Source organism: Festucalex cinctus, chromosome 6 (genome assembly GCF_051991245.1).
Source record: "Festucalex cinctus isolate MCC-2025b chromosome 6, RoL_Fcin_1.0, whole genome shotgun sequence".
In the NCBI taxonomy this organism is placed as follows: domain Eukaryota; kingdom Metazoa; phylum Chordata; class Actinopteri; order Syngnathiformes; family Syngnathidae; genus Festucalex; species Festucalex cinctus.
Window position 1 is genome coordinate 18565429 of NC_135416.1, and position 24859 is coordinate 18590287.

Sequence of the window (24859 nt, forward strand, 5' to 3'; positions counted from 1 at the left end):
ACTTTTTAAAAAATTTAACAGGGGTGTGTTAACTTTTTAAATACTATTTGGGATTAAAAAAACAAAACAAAAACTGATGCTCATTATGAAGATCTTATATATTCCATACTGAAGATACTTCTAAGAACAAGGCTGGTCGGTATGTATGGCTCAGGCCACCTGTCTGTTTCCTTGTTTAATCACAAAAATAAATATTGATTTTAGAGCTTTCTTTGTATACTTTGTTTAGCAGAGACAGACCACAGTGAGCTATAGGGAACCAGTTCTGTGAGACACTGCTGTTTTATTTTTTTGTTAGTTTATTTTAGACAACTCGTTCATGTTTTACTGCCACATCCCAATCAGTAGGATTGGTGTCACCTGGCCATATTCGGCACAGGCTGAGAGCAATTGAGCACACCCATTTTCACTGTCTTTTATTTAATCCGATTTTATTGTGACTTGTTGGTTTTTATTTTGGTTTTAATTATTTTTATTTAATTTTAAAATTTATTCTCTGTTTGCAGGGCTCAGAAGCTCATGGTTGTGGTTCTGGTGCAGGGGCACCCTGCTTGCTGTAATTTTAATTGCCGAGTTTATTATTTCACTGTTGATTTTAATACTTGTTAAAATGAAACATTTTTGTACATTTATTTGGGCCACACCTCATGCTCCTGTGTATAACGAACTTATGTGCCTCGTCTTGCCACACAAATATTAAGTATAATAGTGAGTGAAGTCTCTTTACGGCCTTTAACTGATATTGTTTCCTTTTAGCAAAGCATTGAGAAATGATGTGATTTGATTTTGTAATAAGAGGAGGCTCAAGACACATTTTTAGTTTGGCTTTTACAGTAAGTGATCGCTTACTTTTACATTTCCCTTCTTAGCGGCTTGGAGGGGGAGTTAGGTGTCAGTGACCGTTTGGATGCTGTTTTACGGGTTCTACGCTGGTTGATTGTGATGAGATCCGGGGTGGACCATTTACCTTGAAGTTGCTGACATGGAGATAACTGCCCCGATCGTCCGGGCTGGATTTGGATGATGACCCAATTCCCTGACGTCTTCTTGCAGTGCTTCAACTTCCTCAATGGACTTTTGCACTATTCGAGTAGTAATGTTTAGTATCATAAACTATGTAAATGGTTGCCCATTCAGCATCCATTGCAGCCTGGTCATCCTGGAAGGGGGATTACCACATCCGTGGCCCCTTCTCATGGTTTCTTATTTTTTTTTCCCCCTTGATGTTTTGTTGTTGTTGTTGTTGTGTTTTTTCCTTGCCCTTTTGTGGTTTGATCAGGTGATGTCATTGCTATTTGTCAACTGTGGGCATGTGAAGCAGACTTTTGTGTGATTAAGGGCTATATAAATAAACTTGACTTGACATTTATTAATCTTACGTTTAGCTAGCTCCTTACCATATTGCCTTGCTTTTAGCCTCTTATTTTGTTGTCTAGCTGTTTTTATTCAGGTGTGTGTTGGTTTTTAAATTTATTTTAAAAGCTCCAGTGTTTCCTCGTGGGGTGGTTGGGTCATCCTGGAGGGTCGTTAAACCCAGAGAACTGGGGGGCCCCGACACCCTGTGTAGGGCCGACCACAGTCAATCTGGGGGTTTCTGGGCTGACACTGACTGTGCTCCCTGTGGTTATGGGAGGCATTGCTCTCAGTGTGGAGGAGGTCTCCTTGGGTGCTTTTCCTAACATGGTTTCCCTGTGCCCTGCTGTCTTTTTACTTCATTCTGAGGTTGTTTATGTATGTGTTGAGCTTGCTCAGGGGGATGTTGGTGAGAGGTGGGTTTTCCTTTTATACTGTACTATGAATGTTTTAATTACACATCATTTTGAGTTGCATTTTTATGTCTGAAAAGTGCTGATGGGATTAACTAGTGTAACAAGAGTAGTGACACAAACACATAGTTTACCATTTATTCATATTAAACACAAACCCTGTACATAAAATGGCCTTGATTCATTCCTGCTTTGAGTTGCACAAATCATGACACACTTGAAAATAGAGAGAGCATCAAATGCAAATTCTTCTGTATATAAATGGTTTGTGATTCTGAGTTTTCCAACACGAAAGAACAGAATGAAAAAGTGATTTGCTTAATAAGAGCAAGCCAAGAGGGATACATACTGTATAATGTAGACATAATGCTGTACTGATGAACATAACCCACACCACTTTGGTGCTTTCCCTGGAAACCCCCCTCAATGGAGTGTTGTAGTGTAGCCTCATCACAGAAAGAAAATTGGAAGATTGTCAATGTGTGTAATTATTTTGTGTATATATATATATATATATATATATATATATATATTGTTTTGCAATATGTCCTTCTGCCCAACTCCAACCATCCAAAAGCCACACTGAATGCCGATGAGCTTGTTACCATGACAACAAGACAGCCTCTTACTCAAAAGAGCGGGTAATGTGTCAGGTTGTGTTTTGAGGTGATGTAGAGTTAAAAGCTTGTGCAACTAGGTGTGAGATCAGGCGACATCAGTAAAATAGATTCATACTTCTTGAAGTCGATTTGAATGGTTGGAGCTAATTTACTGATGCAATAAAACTGTTCTAGACACTTTAAATGATTGGTCAATTCATTGGGTGATGAGTAATGATAGGGCACTTCAACACTATCAGTAAGTTTATTTTATTTTTTTGCATTACTGTTGCCATATCGCTCCAATCCACTTGATTTTAAAGGAGCGCAAAGTGGCATTTCCATAGTTTCTTTTTTACATTTCATACTAATAAATATAAAATTACTTATCAAAGTTCAGCATTAATCACAAAGAATAGTTTTCGTCTGCACCATAAAGAAAAAAAATCATCAGAATTTTTACAAAAACTGTAATATAAATTAGTGTATATGTGAAACTCAGGAAAGGGCAAACAAAGATTTCCCAAATGTGAAGCTCCACAAAAGTAGACTAAACTTTTAGACCCGTTCCAGTAGAGAGGCCACAGACGTGAACAGACATGAATGTTTGCTCTATAACTGTTAGCGACAACTTGCAATGAGTAAACATGGATAAATACTGCAGGTCACCGCTATGACTTAATTACTTATAAGCTCCCCAGCACCCTCAACATTCAAAAATGGCAGGAAGGATGGTAATAATTTGTCCCACCATTGCAACTTAAAAAATATCGGTAATTATGAGCAGCAAGAATTTACATCTTAGAGAAAGAGAATATATGCTTATTCTGAATTATAAAGTGTCACGTGTGAGTGTGTCCAGACTTATTGGCAAGGCAAACATAAACAAAAAGACTCTTTAAATTGCCGGCTGCATCCAGGATTTGTATGAATGAATCCACAGAAAAAGCGGTAGCAGCTGTTAATTATTTTCACGGAGGACTTAACTCTGTTTAAGACTTGGAAGAAAATCCAAATGGAGCCGCGTGTAACTCTCAGTAATCTCTGAATGTATGTGAAGGAATTAGTGTGAAGACGGAGAAGGTGAAGGAGGCGACAAAGAGCAAGTTGCTGACGAAGACGGCAGAGCTAAGCTGCTACAACATTCAGGCGCACTGTTAACACTCCCCCCCTTCTGCAACCCCAAAGGCGACTTTATGTCTGATCTAGTTGTCTCCTTGGTGACACAAACACTAATCCCTCATTATGGGATGTAGGCTGTGGTGCCCCAAAGCCCCGTTTTTTTTTTTTGTTTGTTTTTTTTTAACTCCCATATCACACCACTGCAAATGTAGAAGATTACTGTAATCTGGGAACATTGGTGCAGACACATTAGATTAAGATCCATATGCCCATAAAATAAGGAGGAAAGGTGTAAAACAGTTCATTGTAGTGCTCAAGCACATACACATTATGATTACATGCGCTTGAAACATGACATAAGACATACAAGCGAATTGATTGAGGTTTTCTGTAGTGTTTGTCGTTTTAAGAGCAATTGCATCTTTTAGTATAAAACTATTTTGTTCTTTATTTACTCTAGGTTTCCCTTTTATGCATTATTTTTTCCCCCAACAAAATATGAATTGACAAAGTGGCTCCATGCATTTGTCACCTGGCGAGTGCTTGTGTAGATGTGAGTGAAAAGAGAAAAGAAAACAGTACTCCAGCCAATCCTTTGCCCAATGAGTCTCCTCTTATCCCGCGCGCTTCCTTTTCAGTGATTCCAACTGATGAATGAAAAAAGACACACAAGATCAACACTGTCCACAAGCACTCATGAAAAGATGACGTACAGTTCTATTAGCAACCCTCACCTCGGTCTCCACCATCCTCAACCTATTCAGCGCATCCTTGGCGGCATCCTATAAAGAGCAAAAAGAATGGAGACTTCACACAGGGACTTACTGATGCGTAGATTGTAAGTAATTGGCGGACATCGTGTTTGAATAGCAGTCAACCCCGCCCCCGCATTCACCCTATCGCCTTGACTTGAAAATTTCTTGACGGAGTCAGCGAGTCCTTGGGTGAAGCGCTGCAACACATTTTCATACTCTGCTCATAGAGAGGGAAAATCGAGTTACAATATATTTTTAAATATGTTGCTTTTACAGGAACCAGATTGTTTGTGGGTTACCTGAGAGCAGAGCAGGAGATGCTCGCTCAAGCTGCGCTTTTTGCCACTGCAGCCTGTGTGTGATCTCTTTGTACTGATGAATGACATCAGATGGGGGATCCCGCCGGTTCTTTTTGTACTCTACAATCTGAGGGAGAAGAACACAGTGACTGATAGGACAGTAAAGAAATTAAATGCAATATATACAGTTAAACACACACACAAGTACCTTTCTCTCTAACCGTTCTTTGTCGTAGTTGAGGAGGCTGAAGCTGTGCAGCTTGTACAGGGGAGGAGAGCTGCTGGAGTGACTGCTCCTGTTGCTCATCTCATGTTTGGGTTTAGATCGAGGAGATGGCGCCTGATGTTGAAATGACATAATATCTTAGCATTCGTGTATTATTCTGCATTAATACAAAATGATTATTTATGATGACCACAGCAAAAGTCAAGTCAAGTCAAGCTCTACTAAACTCATTCACTCCCAGCCATTTTGACTGGAGCAACCACCTTAGTTCCCGACTGTTTTACTGGATTTTGCCTGATTTTGAAAGGCCCACAGAATATTGTGTTCTATTGCTATAAAAACATGAAAAATTAGAGTCTGTTCTTTCATCAGGAAAAAAAACAAAAAATAACGAGTACATTTCTATCTGTTTCCCTTTTGCAGCAATTAGAATATCATTCATCATTATTCACAAATCTGCTTAGAATTGTGGGGAAAGAGCACGTTTTCATCATGGCCCTGGTTGATCCATTATAGTCTGCTGCCACCAGCTGGCCGTTTTTGTAATTACTACCATTTTTTTTTCCCACCTATTCTTCGCAGTTAAGAGGCTGCATCAAAACCTCTTGTATGCTCTAGCATAATAAAATAAACATTTTTTTTTTTTTTAAGTATAAATATGTCTTTGGGACACTTAATACATTTAAAATAGAACATATTTATATATGTTTTTGGGAGCAAATGAGTTAATAATGCACAATTTGGAACCTTCATTTACAGCATATGTGAATGATGCTCTTCAGTACTGAGACTATGACACTTGTGCATTATTTAACATAATAGGAGCATCTTGGATCAGTGATGAGTAGTTATAGGAGCACTTGAATTGAGGCAATTTCAGCAGTAAAAAGTTAATATTTTTTCCAGAATTAATTTGATAACCATTATTTTTCATGCACAATTAATACTTTTTAAAAACACATTTTCCCACTTCCTGTCGACATCAAGATGACATCACCTGTTCTGAGGAAATAGCGGTAGCTAATGACCAATCACGGCTGACCTGTTTTCTGGGTTTGGTTGGCAAACTGAGCCATGATTGGTCATTCATTACCTGCTTCCTCAGCACAGGTGATGTCATCTTCAGTCAACAGCAAGTGGCAAAATTCGTTTTTAAAGGTATTAATTGTTCATGACAAATAATGATGTTAACATTAATTCATTCACTCCCAGCCATTTTCACAGAAGCAGTCCCGTTCGCTCCCGGCTGTTTTACTGGATTTTGACTGATTTTGCAAGGCCCACAGAATATTGTGTTCTATTGCTTTAAAAGCATGGAACCTATCAAAAGAAAGATTAAAGTCTCTTCTTTCATCAGGAAAAAAAGTATGTTTCTATCTGTTTCTGTTATGCAGCAATTAGCATTAGAAGAGAGCTAAGTTTCATCAGTTTTCACAAATCTATTCAAAATTATAAGTAATTGAGCTCTTTTTCTAGATGGCCCTGGTTGATATCCTTTGCTCTGCTGCCACCTGCTGGCCGTTTGTGTAATAACTACCATTTCTGCAACCGTTCTTTGCAGTTGAGGCTGCATCAAAGCCTTCTGTATGCTCTAGCATAAAAACAAAAAACAAAAAAAACGTATAAATACGTCTTTGGGACACTTAGAACATTAAAAAAAACATATTTACACGTTTTTGGGAGCAAATGACTTAATTATAGACAAAATATCTTCTTACTGTTGAAAGTGGCTCAATGAGACAAGTATCCCTTTAAATGTTCCATATGGACAGCAAAAGAGGTGGTTGACTCACCCGATCTTTTTGTTTCTTTGGGGGTGAGAGGGGGGAGACCGGTTCAAGGATTAGCCACTTCTCTGTCGCAGGCTGCAGTTCTACCCCGGATATGGGCTCTCTGATTTTCACCCTCACTTCTAACTTGCCACCTGTGGCTTTACGTCCATCCATCACCTAAGAGAAACAAACATTACAATCTAGTGACATGTAAGCATATTCATGACTGTATACATGCTATAAATGTCTTCAGAAGCGAAAAAGGGGGAAGGCATTGGCCGCTATTACGTATTATCACTTGTACTATACCACCTGTATGCAGGCGATGAGAACCCTAGCATTTATGGAATACCAAAAAACTCACAAGGAAGGCGGTCCTCTCGAGCCAGTTGTCAATAGCATCAACTCCACCACCTTCAACATTACCAAACATCTAGCCACCATTCTAACTCCATTGGTTTGAAATGCTGCACATCATACCCACAACTCCACTGGCTGCTCAAACAAGGTCCAGAACCAGAGACTTGATACTTGCTCAATGTAACACGTTTCTATAAGCAGTAATGTCACATGTGGCTGTGCCACGGGCTCACCAGTCTTCACTATGGCAGCCAACATATACAGTACATGGAGGAAGTGGAAAGAAAAGCACTGTAAACCTTAGAAGACGTAAGTCCAGCCAATGGTTCAGTATATGGATGACACTTGAACGACAGACACATTGTTTTAGTCCTAATGCATCAAGAAAGTATTCACAGCACTTCACTTTTCCCCATTTTTATTATGCTACATCCTTATTTCAAAATGTGATACATTTTTTTTCCTCAAAATTCTACACACAACCAGGGTTATAATTTCGGAATTTTTCATTTTAGTTTTTGTTTTGAGTTTTGCTTTTTTTTTAAATTTAGTTAGTTTTAATTAGTTTTCAGGGTGGTTCTGTTAAGGTTTTTTACTAGTCTTAGTTATTTAATAAATGCTTAATTTTAGTTTAGCTTTAGTTAGTTTCTGTATTAAGTTTTTGTTTTTTGTTTTTTTAATGTGTATTACTTGTGCGCAATATTTAAAAAAACACCATGGGAGCGGCATCATCTGAAGGAAGCTTTTCTATTGGCTGCTGCAAGAGGACGTCACTTCTGTATGACATACTTTCAAACGTCCTTATGCCGATTAATATCAAAATAAATCTACTTTAAATCACATTTAAAATTATCCCCAAAGGCTCATGCATTAAATTAGCAAAGACTAAAACAAAGGATATTTTTTTGGATCGTCTCCCAACCACCATACCTCTGAGCCACACCGCCCCCAAGCAACCCAAAACCAAGCAACCCAAATACATGTCACAACATAGAAGACCAGTTGGGTCCAGAGTCAATAGTTCAGATGCCTTTCTTTTTTTTTTTTTTTTAAAGAGAGCGCTCAGAATTGTTCATTCGGTAGTCTTACCGATTCAACGTCTTATCATCATTGCTCTCTTTTTTTTCCTTTTTTTTACGTGTATGTGTGCGTTTGTGTGCGTGCGTGCAAATACGTGTAAATTTATACTCATTAATTCACCTAAAACCTAATAAAAATCCCATTACCCTTCACCTTAACCGGATACTTCAGAGTGTCGCCAGAGTCGTGAGGTTCAGACGGTCAGGAGACCAGAGAAAAGGTCAGAAAAGATAAAAAGAAAAGAAAGATAAATCAAAGTAAAATCCAGCACCAACCAAACACTTCCTGCCTTCCAAATGGTTACAAAATCAGAGTCTTACGCCAACCCCAGAAACCTCTAAATTCCAACAAATTAAAGAGATCTCAAGAGACCAGAGGAAAAACTAAAGAGAGGAAGGAGGGAAGGATAGATAGTTCAGATGCATTTCAAAAATAACGGTAATGTCATCATGGACAACAATGGAAAGTAGAAACATCCTCAACAGCCAAGAGTCCAGTTGCTTCGATTCAACTTTTGTGGATGGCATAAATGTACTTAGACATTATAATACACATTATCTTTTTTTTTCTTTAATATAAATCAAAACAACTTACCTCTATAATTTCTCTGATGTCACAGTGGTTTTCCAGACCCTCAAGCTTCAGTTGAGCTGTGCCCACAACCTTGTCTGTTTTAAAGAGGCCTCTGTAAACATGCAGAAGCCATTTTAAAAGGGATCATTCGGGCATCAGCATTAAAGCAGTTGTGATTTGTACCCCTTGTGGATGATTTCAAATTTCAAGCCTTTAGACTGGACGACTCGTTTCAATCCTCGGTGCGCTCTGTTGATGTTGAGTTTGAACTGCTCTTTAAACTCTGGACTGCTAGTACTTTTTATTGTGCTGGTCTTGTCCCTCTGTGCCTCCTCCTACACATGGAAGAAGGGAAATTATTAAATAACACCATCTTTCACTTCCTTTCTCTCTTGATGTGACAGCACCTTACCGTACTGGGAAAAGGAAACTCAAACTTCACACTGGCATCCAGATCATTAGGCGAGACACCTGAAGACAGACACAGAGGTGTAAATTCACACACAATTTCATTTGTAACAGATTGGCAAGAAATCTGCTTACCTGGGGGAACTGGTAGGTTGATGCCTCTGATGATGTACAGTATCATCTCATTGGGAGTCAGATTGGGGTAGTTCCTATAGAGACAGACAGACGCGTCTTAAGGCCAGTATGAGTGACAGACATCAAGCATCACTGTGATCCAAACAAGACCGTTAAATGAGTAATTTAGCTACCAGCTTGGTGGGTTACTGAAGCCCAAGAAAAATCTGTCACAGTGACTCACTGTGAATTAAATTCTCAAAATATGAATTTAAAAAGTGTGTCATGCCAATACAAATATTCATTTGATACACAACTACTTTTACTGACAAACTGCTAAACCTGTATTCAATGTACAAAAATTAATTGAAAATGATACATGACATAGTGTATATTTTATATAAACAAGTTACAACGCACAATAGAGGTTTCCTAGTTGAATGCAAACCACAATAAACAAACAGTATGCATTTAGTAGTGGATTTGTATACCTTTTGGCAATCACAATCAAAACCAAAATCATACATATACAGGTAATATAAATTTGTATTGAATTTGATTGTTTGCTAGGGTGTTGGAACTGACTTGACAACACTGAAGGTCTTCTCTTTCGTGTGACACTTGGGCACTGGCTGGCCATTGGTGTAGGAATTCTTCAGTATCTCTATATTTTTGAATGACTCCTCTACAAGCTTTTCACACCTACAGACAAACAGACACAGACCTAAGGCACAAATATACCTGTAGTCCTATATAACTAGCTAACTTTGAGCAACATGTTCTTACTTAAGAGCCTCGCCAACATTGCCCATGAGTATGTACTGCTGTGAGTGACTCAGACATTTCTAGAGATCAAGTTGGAGAGAGAAACAGATCCAGTCGGAATGGTTTGCAACCACAAGTCGATAAGTCAACATCTTGTACACACGTGGATAAAATTGTTGGTCTTGTAATGAATAAAAAACTCACAATGGTCCCAAAATGACTTGAATCTGACAAAAGTAATAATCACTAAAAATGTATAGAAAATTATAACCAATGAAAATCAGACATTGTTTTTGAATTGCGGTTCACTAGATTTTTTTTGTTTCTTTATCTCGTGAGAGGTCTGGGGAAAATGATGGTAGTCTTAACTTAATCTTTTGTTTTTCTTTTATTAAAAGAGGGTACCAACAATTTTGCCGACATCTGCATGTATACTTGCTTGAGCGACTAAGAGTGAAACAAAATGTCAATACTGACCTCATGTTGCTTTCGCAAAAGGTCCATGAGGCCGTGATATTGCTCACTGGCACGAGGAGAAAGAGGAGATGTACGGGAACGAGTTAGCAAGAAGTCTTCATCACTGACTGGACTGCTGGGTATCTGAGACGAATATAAATATAATTTAAAAAAATAAATAAATATATATATATACACATTAAAAAAACATTTTTAAACATTTTAGACATAAAACAAACTAAAAGACCCAAATAAACACAAACATCCGACAACTTTCAGGTCCACTGTGCCAAAAGCCCCACAAAACAATAAGTTTTCTTTTCCATTTAAAACCCAATTTGTGATGCAGAACAGATAGAAATATCAGGTACATGCACCCCTGTCAAATCAACTATCCACTTTCTATTTGAAGTAATGAATACTAGACGCAAACATACAAACAGTGGCACAGGAATAATATTCTTTTTTATAATTATATTGTGACTCGGAGTCATAGAGGGCCTACTGAGTTACAAGAAAAGAAAAATATGAGACCCAAACCAAATGAAATAATTCATCTGAGATCTGCAATAGAGTCACAGACAACATACAGGATGTACGATAGACCTAAAATAAGAATGGCGCTTTTATGTAGCACACTTAAAGCGCTTCACATTGGCTACATTATTCATACTGTGGTGACGCAAGTGGCCAAAGCTGCTCTGAGGCAGGCTAAGATAGGCGTGGCTGCCAGACAAACAAACATATTATGCCAAATACATAACATAAGACTTCAATATTATCTGTCTTTCATAATTAATTTTGAACCTTGGTGATATCAACAGGAAGGCCAGCCTTGGCGGCTTCGATCATGGGGTCCAGTCCTTTGGCATGTCTGAGGTGCTGTGCTGCTCCCGTCATATCCTACAAGATATAATTAAGACTTTTTTCTTTTTTTTTTAAGAATTGTTGTGGTTATAAATGTTACAGAAACAACAATATCAGCCACTCAATTTACCCAAGAAAAACAACTCTATTGAATACAGTACCTTCATCTTCTTTGAGGCCAGTGCTGCACGCAAAAAAGCCTGTCGCCGTAGCAACAGGAAATCCACTTGCTGTTGGGCTAAAATGATAATTAAGAGAAAAATAGGTGATGCCCTTATGTAGCTGTCAAAGCATAGACATGCCGGCATGGCTTGGAGTTACACTGCCAACGCACCTTTGGCTCCCAGTTTTGGTGTTGTGGAGCCGCCAGGGGTTTGAGGTCCTGGAGATTTAGCTTTCTGCGCAGATAGACGCACTGAAGGCTAAGGAGAAATAACTTTCTTTAATTAGGATGCACACAGAGATGATAACTGTCATCGTAGTACGTTAATAATATAAAATATAATAACAGAAATACATACCTGATTACGTAAAAAAAAAAAAAAAAAATCACATTCAATACATGAGTAAATACAACAGACTGTACTTCCAGCTGGAGTCTAAAGGCAACCCAATCAAAATCACTGGCTGTATATCAATTAGACCACTTGGCAGTTATTAGAAGTTGTTTTTTTACCTTGGCAGTCTCTCTTGGACTGTCCCCTTCCTCTTCTTCTGCGTCTGGATCCCGATTTGCTATTTTCATCGCTGTTTCCAGGACACCCATAAAGTTTTGCGAATTACTCTCTGAGCCCTGTAATGGTGGACAACCTAGAAAAGAAATACATGTATACAGTATATAACATATATACACTGCACATAGCTAAATTTTAATTGTAAATGTATGAAATCAGAAAAGTACCTGGTGGTACAGGTAGATCGGACAAGTTGACAGGACGACCAGCTTTGTGTGCTTTAATGGAATCTTGGTATTGCTGTTAAAAAAAGAAATGATGAGTCTGTCATCAATAATGGTACGACATACAGTAATGTATAAGGTACAATTCAATTGGAAAAGGAACATAATGGTTTAAATCAATTTTGGTTTCATTGGACCAGAAAAGCCTACTAGATCATTTGAAATGTATTCTTAATAATTCTAATTTATTTTAAATTGCGGCAAGTGTGTAATCAAGCCCATTTAAAATCCCAGTAAAATGAAAATAAATAAAATAGAAAATAAAAAAATAAATAAAATTGTCATATAAATTTGACACAATGCAATTTAAATGAATGGAAAAAAAGTGCCAACTATATGAAATCAGGCTTCGAAATGATAAGAAAAACAAACAAATAAAAACTATTCCTTCATCATAACTATTCCTTCATAATAATAACACAAAGCAGTTGGGATTTAAAATAACACCAAGCTGTTATGCAAATTGTGGCTTCTACAGGAGATGCTTTTTTCAGGTACACAACATAGCTACTAGCTAGCTAACTGCATGCTGTAGTAGTAGAAATGGGCCAAATATAACGATGGTAAGTAACTCACAATTATGCTGGATAATGACTAATGCAATGCAGCAAAGGTGCTCAGCTGGCATATACACTGGGTGAGGGGCAACCCATGATGGATGCACAAGTGCGTCAATGGGTGCCATTTTAGTCACACCCAAAAAAAATCCGGTACAGTGAAATGGTGAAAAACTGTTTAACTCTATACTGTAGATCCACAATTAAGTACAACACAGTTCTCAGTCTTTGCACATTTTCAGCAATTGTCTTCAAACATCTCGTCTTTAGAAACAAATTTCTTCATTCACGTTCCAGGAATTTTTACACAAGCTTGAATGTGATTGGTCACGTTTGAACACAGTTTGAAAAGAGACCTAACCCCTGCAAACTCATAACTTCAGTTGTTTTTACTTCCCTCTCGAAAAAGAGTAATGAACGGTAGAAAACATTTTGAAATGTTTTGTAGCACAAAAACAAGTCATTTGAACAGGGGTGTGTACATTTACACTGTATGCGCATACTATTCACATGCACACCCATTTCTACTCTCTGGCTCCCCTGCAGTTACGAATTTTAACTTACATTGTCTGATCATTTCAACGTAAAGCAAGTTTGTATTATAAAAACATTTCAAGCTACACCATTTCCCAGAAGATAACCAACGTGATTGATCCTGGGTCAATATGGCAATAATCATGACATAATCATTCTCCTTTAAAAAAGGTAGCACGGGGTGCTATGAAAGTAATTTTGTAATTGTAAATCACTGGACTCCTTAAAAATTTAAGCTGCATGGCCTGTACCTTTACAATGCGCTGATGCATGCGTGCTTTCCGGTCATCTCCTTTGCTCTTAGCGCCATCTGCTGCTGATTTGTATATGTCCAGCCTTTGCTGCAAGGCTTCTGCTACATTGCTTGGAGCGGGAAGGCCTTTGAAAGGCACATGCACATTTGATAAGCACAACTTCATCACACGGTGCTAACCAGTCAGAAAAAAATAAATGGTGCTACTTACTAGTGGTTGGTTCCTGTGTGGTTGTTGGAGCAACAGCGGCTGGTGGTTTGGGGGAAGGTGGTGCACGTGTCCCGTCTACTACGTCTCCTGTGACAAAACAGTGGTTGAACCAAACAGCAGACCACGATTGAAAGGAAACAAAAGTGTGCATAATGATGTAAAGGAACAATACAGTATGAATCTTTAGTTAAAGATTCAACTGAAAGCTCAGCACTACCTGAGCAGAGAATTGTATGGCTGGTATGTAAATGAGAAAATGTAAAGACGAGGGTTTATTCTGCTAAAGTAGTCACACTGACCAGGGGTTGGAGGAAGCAAGCTCAGGTCTACTGGTTCATTCCTATCTGCAGCCTCCACCATTGACTCCAGACTCTGTATATTAAGAACATATATTCATCAGCTTGTGTTTAAAAATAAAATAAATAAATAAAGTTCTACTGGTGACTACACATGTGGCTATTAAGTCCTGTTACCTTTGCAGTGACATAGTGCTGTTTGGCCAGGTCAATGTTACCACTCTGTTTGGCTTGTATGGCTGCAAGCTTGTACTCCCTTTGTCGGGACAACACTGCTTGTTTAAGCTCTAAAAGAATAGAAGAAAAACATCTATATTGGTCTTCTCAAATATACTCATGAAATTATCACATACATTACTTGAGGAATACAATGCGGTTTCAGAGCAGTATGCTATCATATGACCTGAGTGTTGTGTGTCGGGCTGACTGGGCGTCAGTGGAGAGATCATCGGGGTTCCCGGAGTGATGGCAGCCGAGTTGTTGAGTGGAGCTAAATGGAGTGGCTTAGTATTAGGAGCTGCTGGCACTGCCTCCCGTGAAGGTTTTTGATTGACTGAAGGGTACGGAATCAACTCGGGTCCTGGCATTTGTTGCTTTTTTGTAGATTCAGACTCAGCTGCAGCACTGGCTTTTCCGCCCACGGCAACAGGAGGTGGCATCTCCTCTTCGTTGACTGGCTTTCCTTTCCTGACCGATGTAAGCATGGACTGCAATGTCTGAGGATGGCAAAACAGGAACTGTAAGCATTACTTTGATCTTCAACACGGTAGGGTCATCTTGAGATATGAAACAAGGTTTGAGATTGAGACAGTTTTCAAAACCTTTAATCCACGGTCATATCTTCGAGCTTTGCTCGTCTCCCCAGATGCAGTTGCATTGGAGATGGCAGTCTTGTACATCTCCATACGCTCCAAAACACAGCCTTCCAATCCAGTTGCACCAGTGGGACCCTGCGGGGTTTGAGCAGGACTGCTTTCCTTGTCATCCTCCAAAACGTCATTCAATTCTGCCTGTGAACGAACATAGATGTATTGTTCATGCAGTTTGGAAGGGGGGGGGGGGAAGGATGACAATGATGAACAATTAAATATTGCTAGAGAGTGAGCTTTTGCTATATTGTGGTCCATAGTTCGCCAACCTGCTAGATCACAGATTTTTACAGTACACTACATCCAAGACTGAATTTAGGCTCTCGTCCTTCAGTGTAGTATCACATTATGCCGCTACATGCTGGTAGTGGAAGAGATGCAACGTAAGGGGATAAAGAGAGTACTACTTCAGTGTAACTGAGTAACATGTTTTGTTGTTTTAATATTATTGTTCGAATAAAGCAGAAAAAATACACTGCATATGCCTGTGAGTATTATTGTAAGCGCTGTTTGAGTATGTTTAATTTTATTTTATTTTTATTTAATGTTGCTGCTCATTGTGGGGTAAATTGCACTTATTTGAAGGTTGCTCGTGACCGTAACTATGCAAATGCAAATCTGTTGGCCTGTATGTGTCATAGCATATTATAGTGTATGCTTATTGCTATTATTAAACTAGCATACTTTTGTTAGACGAAATACGGTTTGGTTGAATATTTTGATATGTCGTTACACAATGTTTAATTCTCTTTTATTTTACTCTCTATGTCAGTTTTACAGTACTTCAACGTCAAAGTTTTTATACAGTTTCTCGATATTTATTTATTTTTTATTTTTTTAACATGGAACTGGAATATAAAGGATAAGTTTCCCAATGCGTTGAAATACATTTGGGAATGCAACAAAACAAACATTTCACTATACGTTATTAATATTGGGAGTTAAATTACTCGTTCGCACCACCGAGATGTTGCTGTGTTAATTGTACACAATATTGTGCAGTGCAGTTGGGAAAACTGCAATATCTAAGTGAAATATAAGCGATAGAACATGGGCAGATGATTAAAATTGGATTGAATTATTATTCCTATAAATGTTTGCTTTACCAGTAGATCTTCGTCATTATCCAAATCCTCATCCTCCATGTTATCTTCATCCAGGTCTTTCATGCAAAGAGCTGCCATTCGCTCAATGTCAGCCATTGCAACAGGCGCTACACACCAGAAACATTTAAAGTACAATGAGACACAAATTTCAATGTATGTGGGGGGTGAGGGGATAATTGAGTTGTCTTTACACCTTTATTGTCACGTTTTTTTCTTTGTGGCCCTCCTCCTCCTCCTCCCATCAAATTATGTAGCTCAGCTTCAAGATCTTCGTCGTTACCGTCAACATCCATCCCCTCATCCGGGTTCAGGTCAAGGAGAAGCCCCATCTGAAACACATTTTACACAGTTCGAAAGTCAAACAGGTGCTCAAGAACGCACATCTGGTTCAAGACCTGAGATGAGTTACCTGTCTCGCGCGCGCAGCCCCTTGACCCCGGGGAGGTGGGTTCCGATTTCGACTCATCGACGGGAAGACGTGGCTTCTAAAGACAACGAGACGGGTGATGGATGGTTTCCGTCACCTTCGCTAAAGAGAACCATTTGAAATGTAGTCAACAGTGGCCGAGTAGTATGTATGTCATCGCAGTTTGTGTAGCTAATGCCTTTTCAAAGTCGATTCTTTACCTTGTCACTTTCACGCATTTAGCGACAGCTGATCTGTTAATATAGACTATCGACAGGCGAATGTCGAATGTTGCTCCCAAATAAATGGTAAAAATAACAACAGACTTCTAGCCGTCAAAACAAGCTCGACAAGCAGCAGTGGAATTACTTCCTACATTGCGTCTCCAATGGCAACAAACAAAACGCTTTACGGCTGAACGCAATTCGACCATTTTTGACGTAAAACATTTAAAAAGCGCGCTGGCGAGGAACAAGTGGATGCTTAAATTCAAGTGAAGTTTAGCTTCATACTTTTATCGCTATCCACCATCACAACACAAAAGGTACATTAAGTTACATATTGTATATAAGTTTGAAGTAAGTTTCGTAAGTATCCAAACCTTCAACCTTTAGTACAGTATTGAGCTCTTCATTAACTCAAGGAAACCATAAATCTGATAGTTAGCTTCAAGATACCCCAAATTATGTAACCGTGACACCATTCCTTTCGGAAGCTTTGTAAATATGTGTATCTTTTTAATTCATTTTACTTATTTGTAAAGGTAACAATTGACAGAAGATGTCCACAGCAAGTGCAAACTTCCCCAATAAAGGTAAAGGATGCCATTGAATGCACATAACACTAATTTTTATGTGTTGCTTCAAATTCTAAAGGACGTAACAGTTAATACAATTGTCTTATGGTGCTGTAATTACTCTTTTTGATCCATAAATATGGCCCTTTAATTTTCAAGGCAGCTCAGATCCACCACAGCTTCCGTCTCACAGGACAAGAAAAAGGCCACGCGACAAGCTTTCCTCTGCGGCTGTTGACTATACTTTTAGGGAACAGGTAATTAGGTCAATTTTTAAGACACACTTATTCTAATAAATCCAAGAGTAATTAATCATAATTCCAGGACACTAGAGATAATAATGCAGCAAGTCATGCTGTGCCTATGTGTTCCCTCTGCAGGTGTCAATTATCATTTCTGTGCAAGATCAGGCAGTAGCACAGTCCTCTCTGACCAAATCAGATGTCATCCCCGACAAAAAGGTTGATGATTCCACTGTGAATGATACTGTTAAAAAGCAACGAGAGGCAACAGTCACCCATCCCATCAGTGATTCTCAACTAGAGCTTTGTCCTGCAAGGGATGATAGCATGAGCAGAAAGGACAAGGAAGAAGACAAAATGACAGAGAATTGTGACCAGACACTGTCTCGAGCATGCACTGATCAACACAAGGTCTTTCCATTGACCTCTGAAGAAGCAGGCCAGTCATGTTCAGCTGCTTTAGAAGATCAGCAGAGAACAACGAAGGACTTTCAATGTGATTTAATAAGAAACCAAAAGGCGAGCCAAGGTGGACCAATCAATGAGAGCATGGATGACAGCAAAGATGACAAGGCTGAAGCAGTGGCAGGAGAGCCAGCCAAAAAAAGGAAAAGGATGGGTATGTGTGGTCTGACAGAGAAGGAGCGAAGTCATTTTTTACAGATAAGTAAGAATGTAAACAGTAGACAGAAAGCTGAAGAGCAGATGTCCACTAATGGAGTTGACATTAAATCATCTCTCTTAACACCATCACTGCTGCCAACCCCCGCGGCAATCATTGCAGAGTATAGTGAGGAAAAGATTCTTCACTCCAGTCACGATAGCGCAGCAGACAGGTAAGTCCCGACGTCTTGTTTTTATTTAAAGCTAAGGATTTTCAAGTAAATATTTTAAGTATTGTTGAGAGGTTTATTGAACTTATGTTCTCAAAAGTTATGAAGTACACAATACAAGTACAAATTTGTAATATCTTGAGATTATTGACCATTTTTTATAGAGTGAGAGATCCCAGACAACAAGGGGGGAAAATGGCAAGTGTGTGGTGTAGTGCAGGTGACGACAGCACACCACGCACTGAATTTTGCTTATTTTAGTGCTTGGTTTTGGAGAAATATAAAAACACTCAACACCCAATTACGTACTTTGTTCGACAAAGACGCAAGCTTCTGTTCACGTCACAATCACGGAGTTTGTGGATGTGGATCAGCTGAGATTGATGTTGACCACACATCTACGTCTAAGTGTGGCTGGGGGATTAGGGAAAATTAATCACGATTATTTTGCTTGATATTGTAATCACAATTAATAAATATGATTATTCATTGATTTCAAAATTAGTACTGTTTCCAACGACAGTCGACCCCCGCTATTCATCGGGGTTAGGGACTGGGTCGGCCCACAAATAATGAAAAACATCCATCCATCCATCCATTTTCTTGACCGCTTATTCCTCACAAGCGTCGCGGGGGGTGCTGGCGCCTATCTCAGCTGGCTATGGGCAGTAGGCGGGGGACACCCTGGACTGGTTGCCAGCCAATCGCAGGGCACACAGAGACGAACAACCATCCACGCTCACAAGCACACCTAGGGACAATTCGGAGCGCCCAATTAACCTGCCATGCATGTATTTGGAATGTGGGAGGAGACCGGAGTACCCGGAGAAGACAATGCAAAACAATTATAAGGGAATTGAAATGCATTTAAAAATATATATTTTTTGTTTTATTTTAAACAAACAAAATATTCTTTAAAGAACGCTGATAAACATTCAGTTTGTTTTTCACAAATAACAGGGAGAAACTGGGTGGAAATCCGTGGGGAAAATTAATTATGCAAATCTGTGGGTGCCAAAACACCACTATGCGGGTAATGGATCGACTACACCAAAACTCAACATACATAAAGCTATCATCATAGCCTCATGTCCAGTCATCCCTGCACGTTGAACATTTTATTACTGAGCACTCGGTATGTAATAATATTCAAATATCACAATACGATATTATCACGATATGATAATTATTACGATATTGTGGGGAGGTTGGAATATTTAAAAAAATATCACAATGTTGTAAAAAAAAAAAGGAGCTCATACTAAAAAAAAGCACAATATTGTGCTTTTGTACATAACAGCAATACATATAAACAACCTCCAATCTCACTTAATATTGAGGCACTTACTCACCTAATGCAAGCACACATTGAGTTCCTCCACACAAGCATATTGCAATCCCCTTTATCTGACAATTAGTGATTTTAAACATAGAAGGGCTAAAACATCCCTAATGAAAATTAAACTGCACTAAAATAGACACCAGATGGTGCTAGAACTGCACAAATGGAAATCAAACTGGCTTTTAAATATCGTGAACATGACGACGACGATATTGTGGCAGTTTTAATGTCACGATATCATGATATTACCCTTATTGTTAAATCCCTACTGAGCACTACATTTTTTTTTGGTCAAGTTTAAAAGGACCTTGCAAATACTGTATTTGAAATTCAAGATTCTTGCCTTTTCATTTTGCTGCAGCCACACCTTTGCTGCATTTCATCTTTGCACAATTTCATGTTGTGGTTAAGCATCTCCCCAGTATCTTTATTGTATTTTTTTTTTTTTTATGTTTTTTTTAATTTCATTGTTCTGTCTTGAATTTCACAAGTCTTGGGACTTATTGGGCTAAATCTGGACCTCGGGTATCGTATTTTGTGCTTTATATATTTAAATATACAATAATGTACTGTAATTTTTTTCGTTGCGTATGGTTTACAATAAACTCCAACCATTGTGTCAAACAGTTTACGTTCAGGGAGGGCACAATCATAATGTCACACGTCTGCAGCACGCACTCAGGGTGCTTTCACATCGTCAGGAGCTTGCCTACACTGAGCCCTTCGGCACACTGTTTTTGAGATCGAGAGAAGCCAAAATTGAAATCATGATTAAATTTCAGCCCTATGTGTAAGGATTGACGATTGCTCTTAATTAAACATGTTTAACGCTTAGGATTAATGCAATATTACCCAAGATATGAACTCACACCACAGGACACTTGCTTAGGATAGTTGTAGAGAGATAATCGGGCCTTTGCTACTTTGATTGGAAAAGAGGAATTATGTAGTAGTAGTTTACCCCGCTTTAGATTTCAATTTGAATCCAGTCGGAAGATGGAAAATTCCAAATTTAACGGAAAAATTCCAATAATTCCTTCTTCAATTGAGGTCAAATGTGTTCTAATAAATACTATATGTCAAGACAAAGAGTGAAGATTGACATACAGATAACATGTTAAGACTGTTTTATTTGTGTTGTTTCTTAGACAAAGGCCAGTAACAGAAGTCCACATTCCTGACGCTCCCTCTGATGGGTGTGACAGTGTGCGCACGCCAAGTTTGTACGACAAAAGTCATGCACATGAAGATGTTATCACACCGGATCCAACTATAGACACAAAGTCAGACCCAGCTGCAATGGAAAATGAATATCATTTGGAGAACCCAAATCCCAAAGAAGTGGATTGTGGATCACCAAGCATAACTTCTAGCAACGTGGAGGTGCAATGTGTTGCCAGAACAACTAATGAGAAGATGCATGACAGGTGTGGTGATGTTGTGGACTGTGTTGAAGTCAAAGCAGATGCATCATCTGCCAACAACCAGCAAGGAGACTATAGCGTAAAACTCTGTGAAGCTGCGCCCTCTGGCGGCTTGGAGACGAACGGCATGGTGAGTACATCCAGTGTCCCTGGAGGGAAAGCTTGTAGCATAAATTAGATCGCTCTAAAGAGCTGAATTCATGTATTGTGGCATTGAGAAATAATGCCTGTGTTACCCTCAAACAAACAACAGTGTTATTTAGGTGAAAAATGGAAAACCTTTTTAGATCAGTCTTGCGTCTTATGGTTGCTCCAATTATATAACTCACAAGATTCTATTCTACGGTAAGAATAAATGAATGAAGGAACATAACTGTTAAAAGGACAGCAACATGAAAAATAAACTTTTTGGAGCTTTTAGCCGTGTTAAAATGCTAATTCCTCACCAAACACATGATGGAAGTGGTGTTTTCCTCCATTCACCCCTCTCTGAGGATTTCAAAGTCATTCTCCTCGCCAAGCACCAGCCACTCCCAACCTGAGAAAACAAACTGTTGGCACTCTTTGATATCATATGGTGCGGATCCACCCCCGCACCACCTCTGCGGACTAAACACACGGCCACTTTTTCTGAGACCTCCATGGGATAGTGACAAAAGTAGCCTTTATCAGTAAACATTCTGACCAAATGAATTCAAAGCAATCAATTATCCTTCACATTTGCAATGCCAAAGTGCAATGACAATTGGCTGTATTAAAGTCCCACAAAGGTGCTTGCTCTGTAAGCAGCAAGTCCCCGGTACAAGACCAGCTCAGGTCCCCTCTCCTTCTTTTTTCCTCTCCTCCTCGACGATTTCTTGTGGCAAGGAGTCGTTTTGTTTCAAATTTTTAGTGTTTAGTGGATTTTAGAGGAGTGTTCAAACGCAGATCTCCAACAGCAGACTGCAGTCGGCTCGCCGGTGGCAATCACAGGTGGAGAGGCGGGATTTTACTGAACCAGGCGTTTTACTTCAGCATTAGAAAACTCACTAGCAAATCACCTAATATTTCATCAAAAATTATATCGCCATGGTGTCAAAAGGTAAGATTATCATTATATGCCTATAGTTAACTGTTGGAAGGGTTTAAAATACTGGAAATATCCCTGTAAATATAAAAACGTAATGAGAATCTAAGCAGATGGTAACTATTGGGGGGGTGCTGAGAAAAAGCCAAAAAGGAAAAAAGTTACGGTTCTCATGGATCTGAGTGGCTGCAGGTTGAAAACTGTGCTCAAACTCTTCAGGTGGTGTCACCGCATATTACTCTGGTAGTTGAAGACAAAAGGGCGCTGTGCCATTTAGAAGGTCTCAGGTGTGAATAGGGAGCATCCAGCTACACTTATTAGATTGGCTAACTTTTGGCATTTCAGGACTGATGAGCCAATAGGAGGCAGAGTAGGCCACACAATGGTGACCCAGAAATTTAGCTCAGGTGAACTCATTTGCCCTCGTACACGGGATACTTGATCGCGACGTGGGTTCGGGACAAATTTTAATACAGCACAAAGCAAGTCGAACCAAACTGTTTTTCACTATTTTTGTTTATTGTTCACTAAATATTGTAATTTGTCTTATTGTACATTATTTCAGGCTGTTTGTGTTACAAAACTGCTCTTAACAAGTCATGATTTTATTATTGAGAACACGTACAAATGACGGATGTCCACATTTTTAATTCTTACTCTCCGTGTCACCGTTTCTAAAAGAGCACATTTTCTAGACAACTGAGGAAAAAAAAAAACGTGAAATTTGAGAGTACAACCACTTCTCCAGGGACCACTACACCACTGGAAGCATCCATCGTGACCCAGAGAGTGCATTTCACCCTTTTCCAACTGAGGACCAACGTCTCGGATTTGGAGGTGCAGATCTTCAGCGCAGCCGCTTCACAATACATTCGGTTGCAAACTGCTCCATTGTGCATTGGCGATTGCAGCTTGAAGAAGCCAACAGCACCAAAGAAGAGATGATTGATGAGGCCATCATACCGGACTCCCTCAATGCCTCGTCAGGGCTTAGAAATTCTGACCATAAAAGATATGAACATAATCGGCGACAAAGCCGAATCCAACCCCCACTGGAAACGAATCCGACTTGCTGCCGACAATGCAAACCATGACATTTTTGGGATCCTCTTTTTCTGTCGACAGAGGTCGACCTGACAATAAATGTTATCCAAAGTAAATTGATTCTTTTATTGTTTTTAATGCATTCAGCTTGTATAAAGGACTATGTCAACCAGCAGGCAAATTATTACACACAAAAAAAACAATTCTATATCGTTACCGTGAAGGGCTGCAGTTTATACCATGATATGAATTTTCGCCCAGAGCTAATATTGTAAATTATTTTTGAAAATAATGAATTACATGTATGTTTATTTTTGTCGCACACAGCCTGGTCATGATGATGATCCCAATTCTGGTGCTGTGAGCACAGAGCACCCGCAAACCATGAAGCCGGCTGGCTTCCTTGGATCTGGGTGTTTCGATTTTGTCACAGACTCGCAGCTTAACAACATTGAGTTGATGTAAGTAGATATTCACTGTTAGAAATATGAGTATACAATACCAAATACTACGAAATAACTTAATTTTCAACATTTTCAAAATGTCTCTGTGACAAGAAAAACTATTTTGAGACTATATAAAGAGGGTTTAAAAGTGTGTGGCAAGTGTTTTTGCAACATTGAATCAAGTCTGCTGATAAAGCAACAACAAAAAACGCTGCAAAGTGAGATAAGGGCTTTATAATGAGTAACCACGTGACTTCATTTTTATATAATTAACAGCTTTTATTTCTTAAATACACACTGTGAATAGCAGCCGTTTGTCTAAAAACATTCAGTGGGGAAATTTTAAGCAAATATAAATTTAAATTTAGCATTTCTTGTATAAGAAACATAAGGCATTAAAATACAAAAAAAAGGCTTTAACAACCTTTTTGCAACTTCCTTGAGCGGCCAGCATTGAAGGATGCAACATAATACAGTATGTTCATGGCTGTGCGTTTATGAGCTTGGAGCAGCTAACTAGGAATCAGACAAGTATTCTACAAGTTTTTCAAGTGTTAAAGGCCCTAAAATGAAGATGCCTCGAGAGGAAACAGTTGAAATAATAAACTATGCTAAATATTCATTCTCATCAATTTCAGATTATTAAATATTGATAAAAATCCTCAAGAAGGATTTTAAGGGCTTAATCGACAGTCCCATCCTGTTTTGTTTTTTTGCCAGAGTCTACACACAAAACTCCCGTTGTCAAATGTCTGCTTAATTGTTTGAATCGTCGTTTATAATACTCTATATTTCCTTTGTCATTATTAAATGCGTTAGCCGAAGAGATTTCAAGATTTGTCTCTCCTTCAGTGAGGACGAGGCCATAAAGGAGAAAGTTGTTCAACAGTCTGAAGGCCGCGAAGAAGATGCCTCGGCATTGATGTGTGGACTCATCAAGGAACTCTCCTTTCTCAAGTTAGGCCATCAAGACTTCTATTTTTCTTGCCATTTGTGAATTTCTTGATAATTATGCCTTTTTGTTCTCCCCAGTCGAAGTGTCATGGCGGCTCATCGAGAGATCGAGAACATTCGGCGTGGCAGTAAAAATTTAAGGAGTTTACTCCGCTGAGTTGATCCCACTGCATGCCAAGTTAATGCTCAATATAAACGTTGCTTCTTTGTTCATGTAAGTCCACTGTTGTAGCACAAATTACATTTTGATATTCACTTATTGCCTTGTTTAGATGTATTAGTAAAACTGTGTTTATCTCTTACCGAAGTGTCTCAAAGTTAATTATTTCACATCAGAACCAAAAAGATCAAATCAGCACA

General features: G+C 38.9%; 2 protein-coding genes across 6 annotated transcripts; one reads left to right on the forward strand and one right to left on the reverse strand.

The window, feature by feature from the left end:
- Positions 1-1890: 1890 nt before the first annotated feature.
- On the reverse strand, positions 1891-16743 carry cc2d1a (coiled-coil and C2 domain containing 1A). Of its 3 annotated transcripts, none has more exons than XM_077523371.1 (28): positions 16574-16743; positions 16356-16431; positions 16140-16275; positions 15947-16053; positions 14793-14981; positions 14375-14687; positions 14149-14258; positions 13975-14047; positions 13676-13762; positions 13463-13590; positions 12064-12136; positions 11839-11972; positions 11497-11584; positions 11324-11400; positions 11103-11198; positions 10317-10439; positions 9861-9919; positions 9660-9776; positions 9096-9169; positions 8965-9023; positions 8736-8887; positions 8574-8664; positions 6561-6716; positions 4750-4881; positions 4542-4668; positions 4383-4459; positions 4222-4269; positions 1891-4134 (listed from the first exon to the last, which is right to left on the reverse strand). In XM_077523371.1, the coding sequence occupies exons 2-28, from the start codon at positions 16410-16412 to the stop codon at positions 4102-4104; spliced, it is 2916 nt and encodes a 971-aa protein (XP_077379497.1). In that variant the 5' UTR covers positions 16413-16431; positions 16574-16743; the 3' UTR covers positions 1891-4101. The 3 variants fall into 3 exon arrangements, with proteins under 3 accessions (XP_077379497.1, XP_077379496.1, XP_077379495.1); XM_077523370.1 differs by having other exon boundaries at positions 16356-16470; XM_077523369.1 differs by having other exon boundaries at positions 16356-16475.
- Positions 16199-24801, forward strand: LOC144020182 (uncharacterized). Of its 3 annotated transcripts, none has more exons than XM_077523373.1 (8): positions 16199-16521; positions 17116-17166; positions 17308-17405; positions 17529-18226; positions 20714-21119; positions 23427-23560; positions 24398-24502; positions 24578-24801. In XM_077523373.1, exons 2-8 carry the CDS (start codon positions 17133-17135, stop codon positions 24654-24656), a joined length of 1554 nt encoding a protein of 517 aa, XP_077379499.1. In that variant the 5' UTR covers positions 16199-16521; positions 17116-17132; the 3' UTR covers positions 24657-24801. The 3 variants fall into 3 exon arrangements, with proteins under 3 accessions (XP_077379499.1, XP_077379500.1, XP_077379498.1); XM_077523374.1 differs by having other exon boundaries at positions 16465-16517; XM_077523372.1 differs by lacking the exon at positions 16199-16521 and adding an exon at positions 16748-16896.
- Positions 24802-24859: the final 58 nt, after the last annotated feature.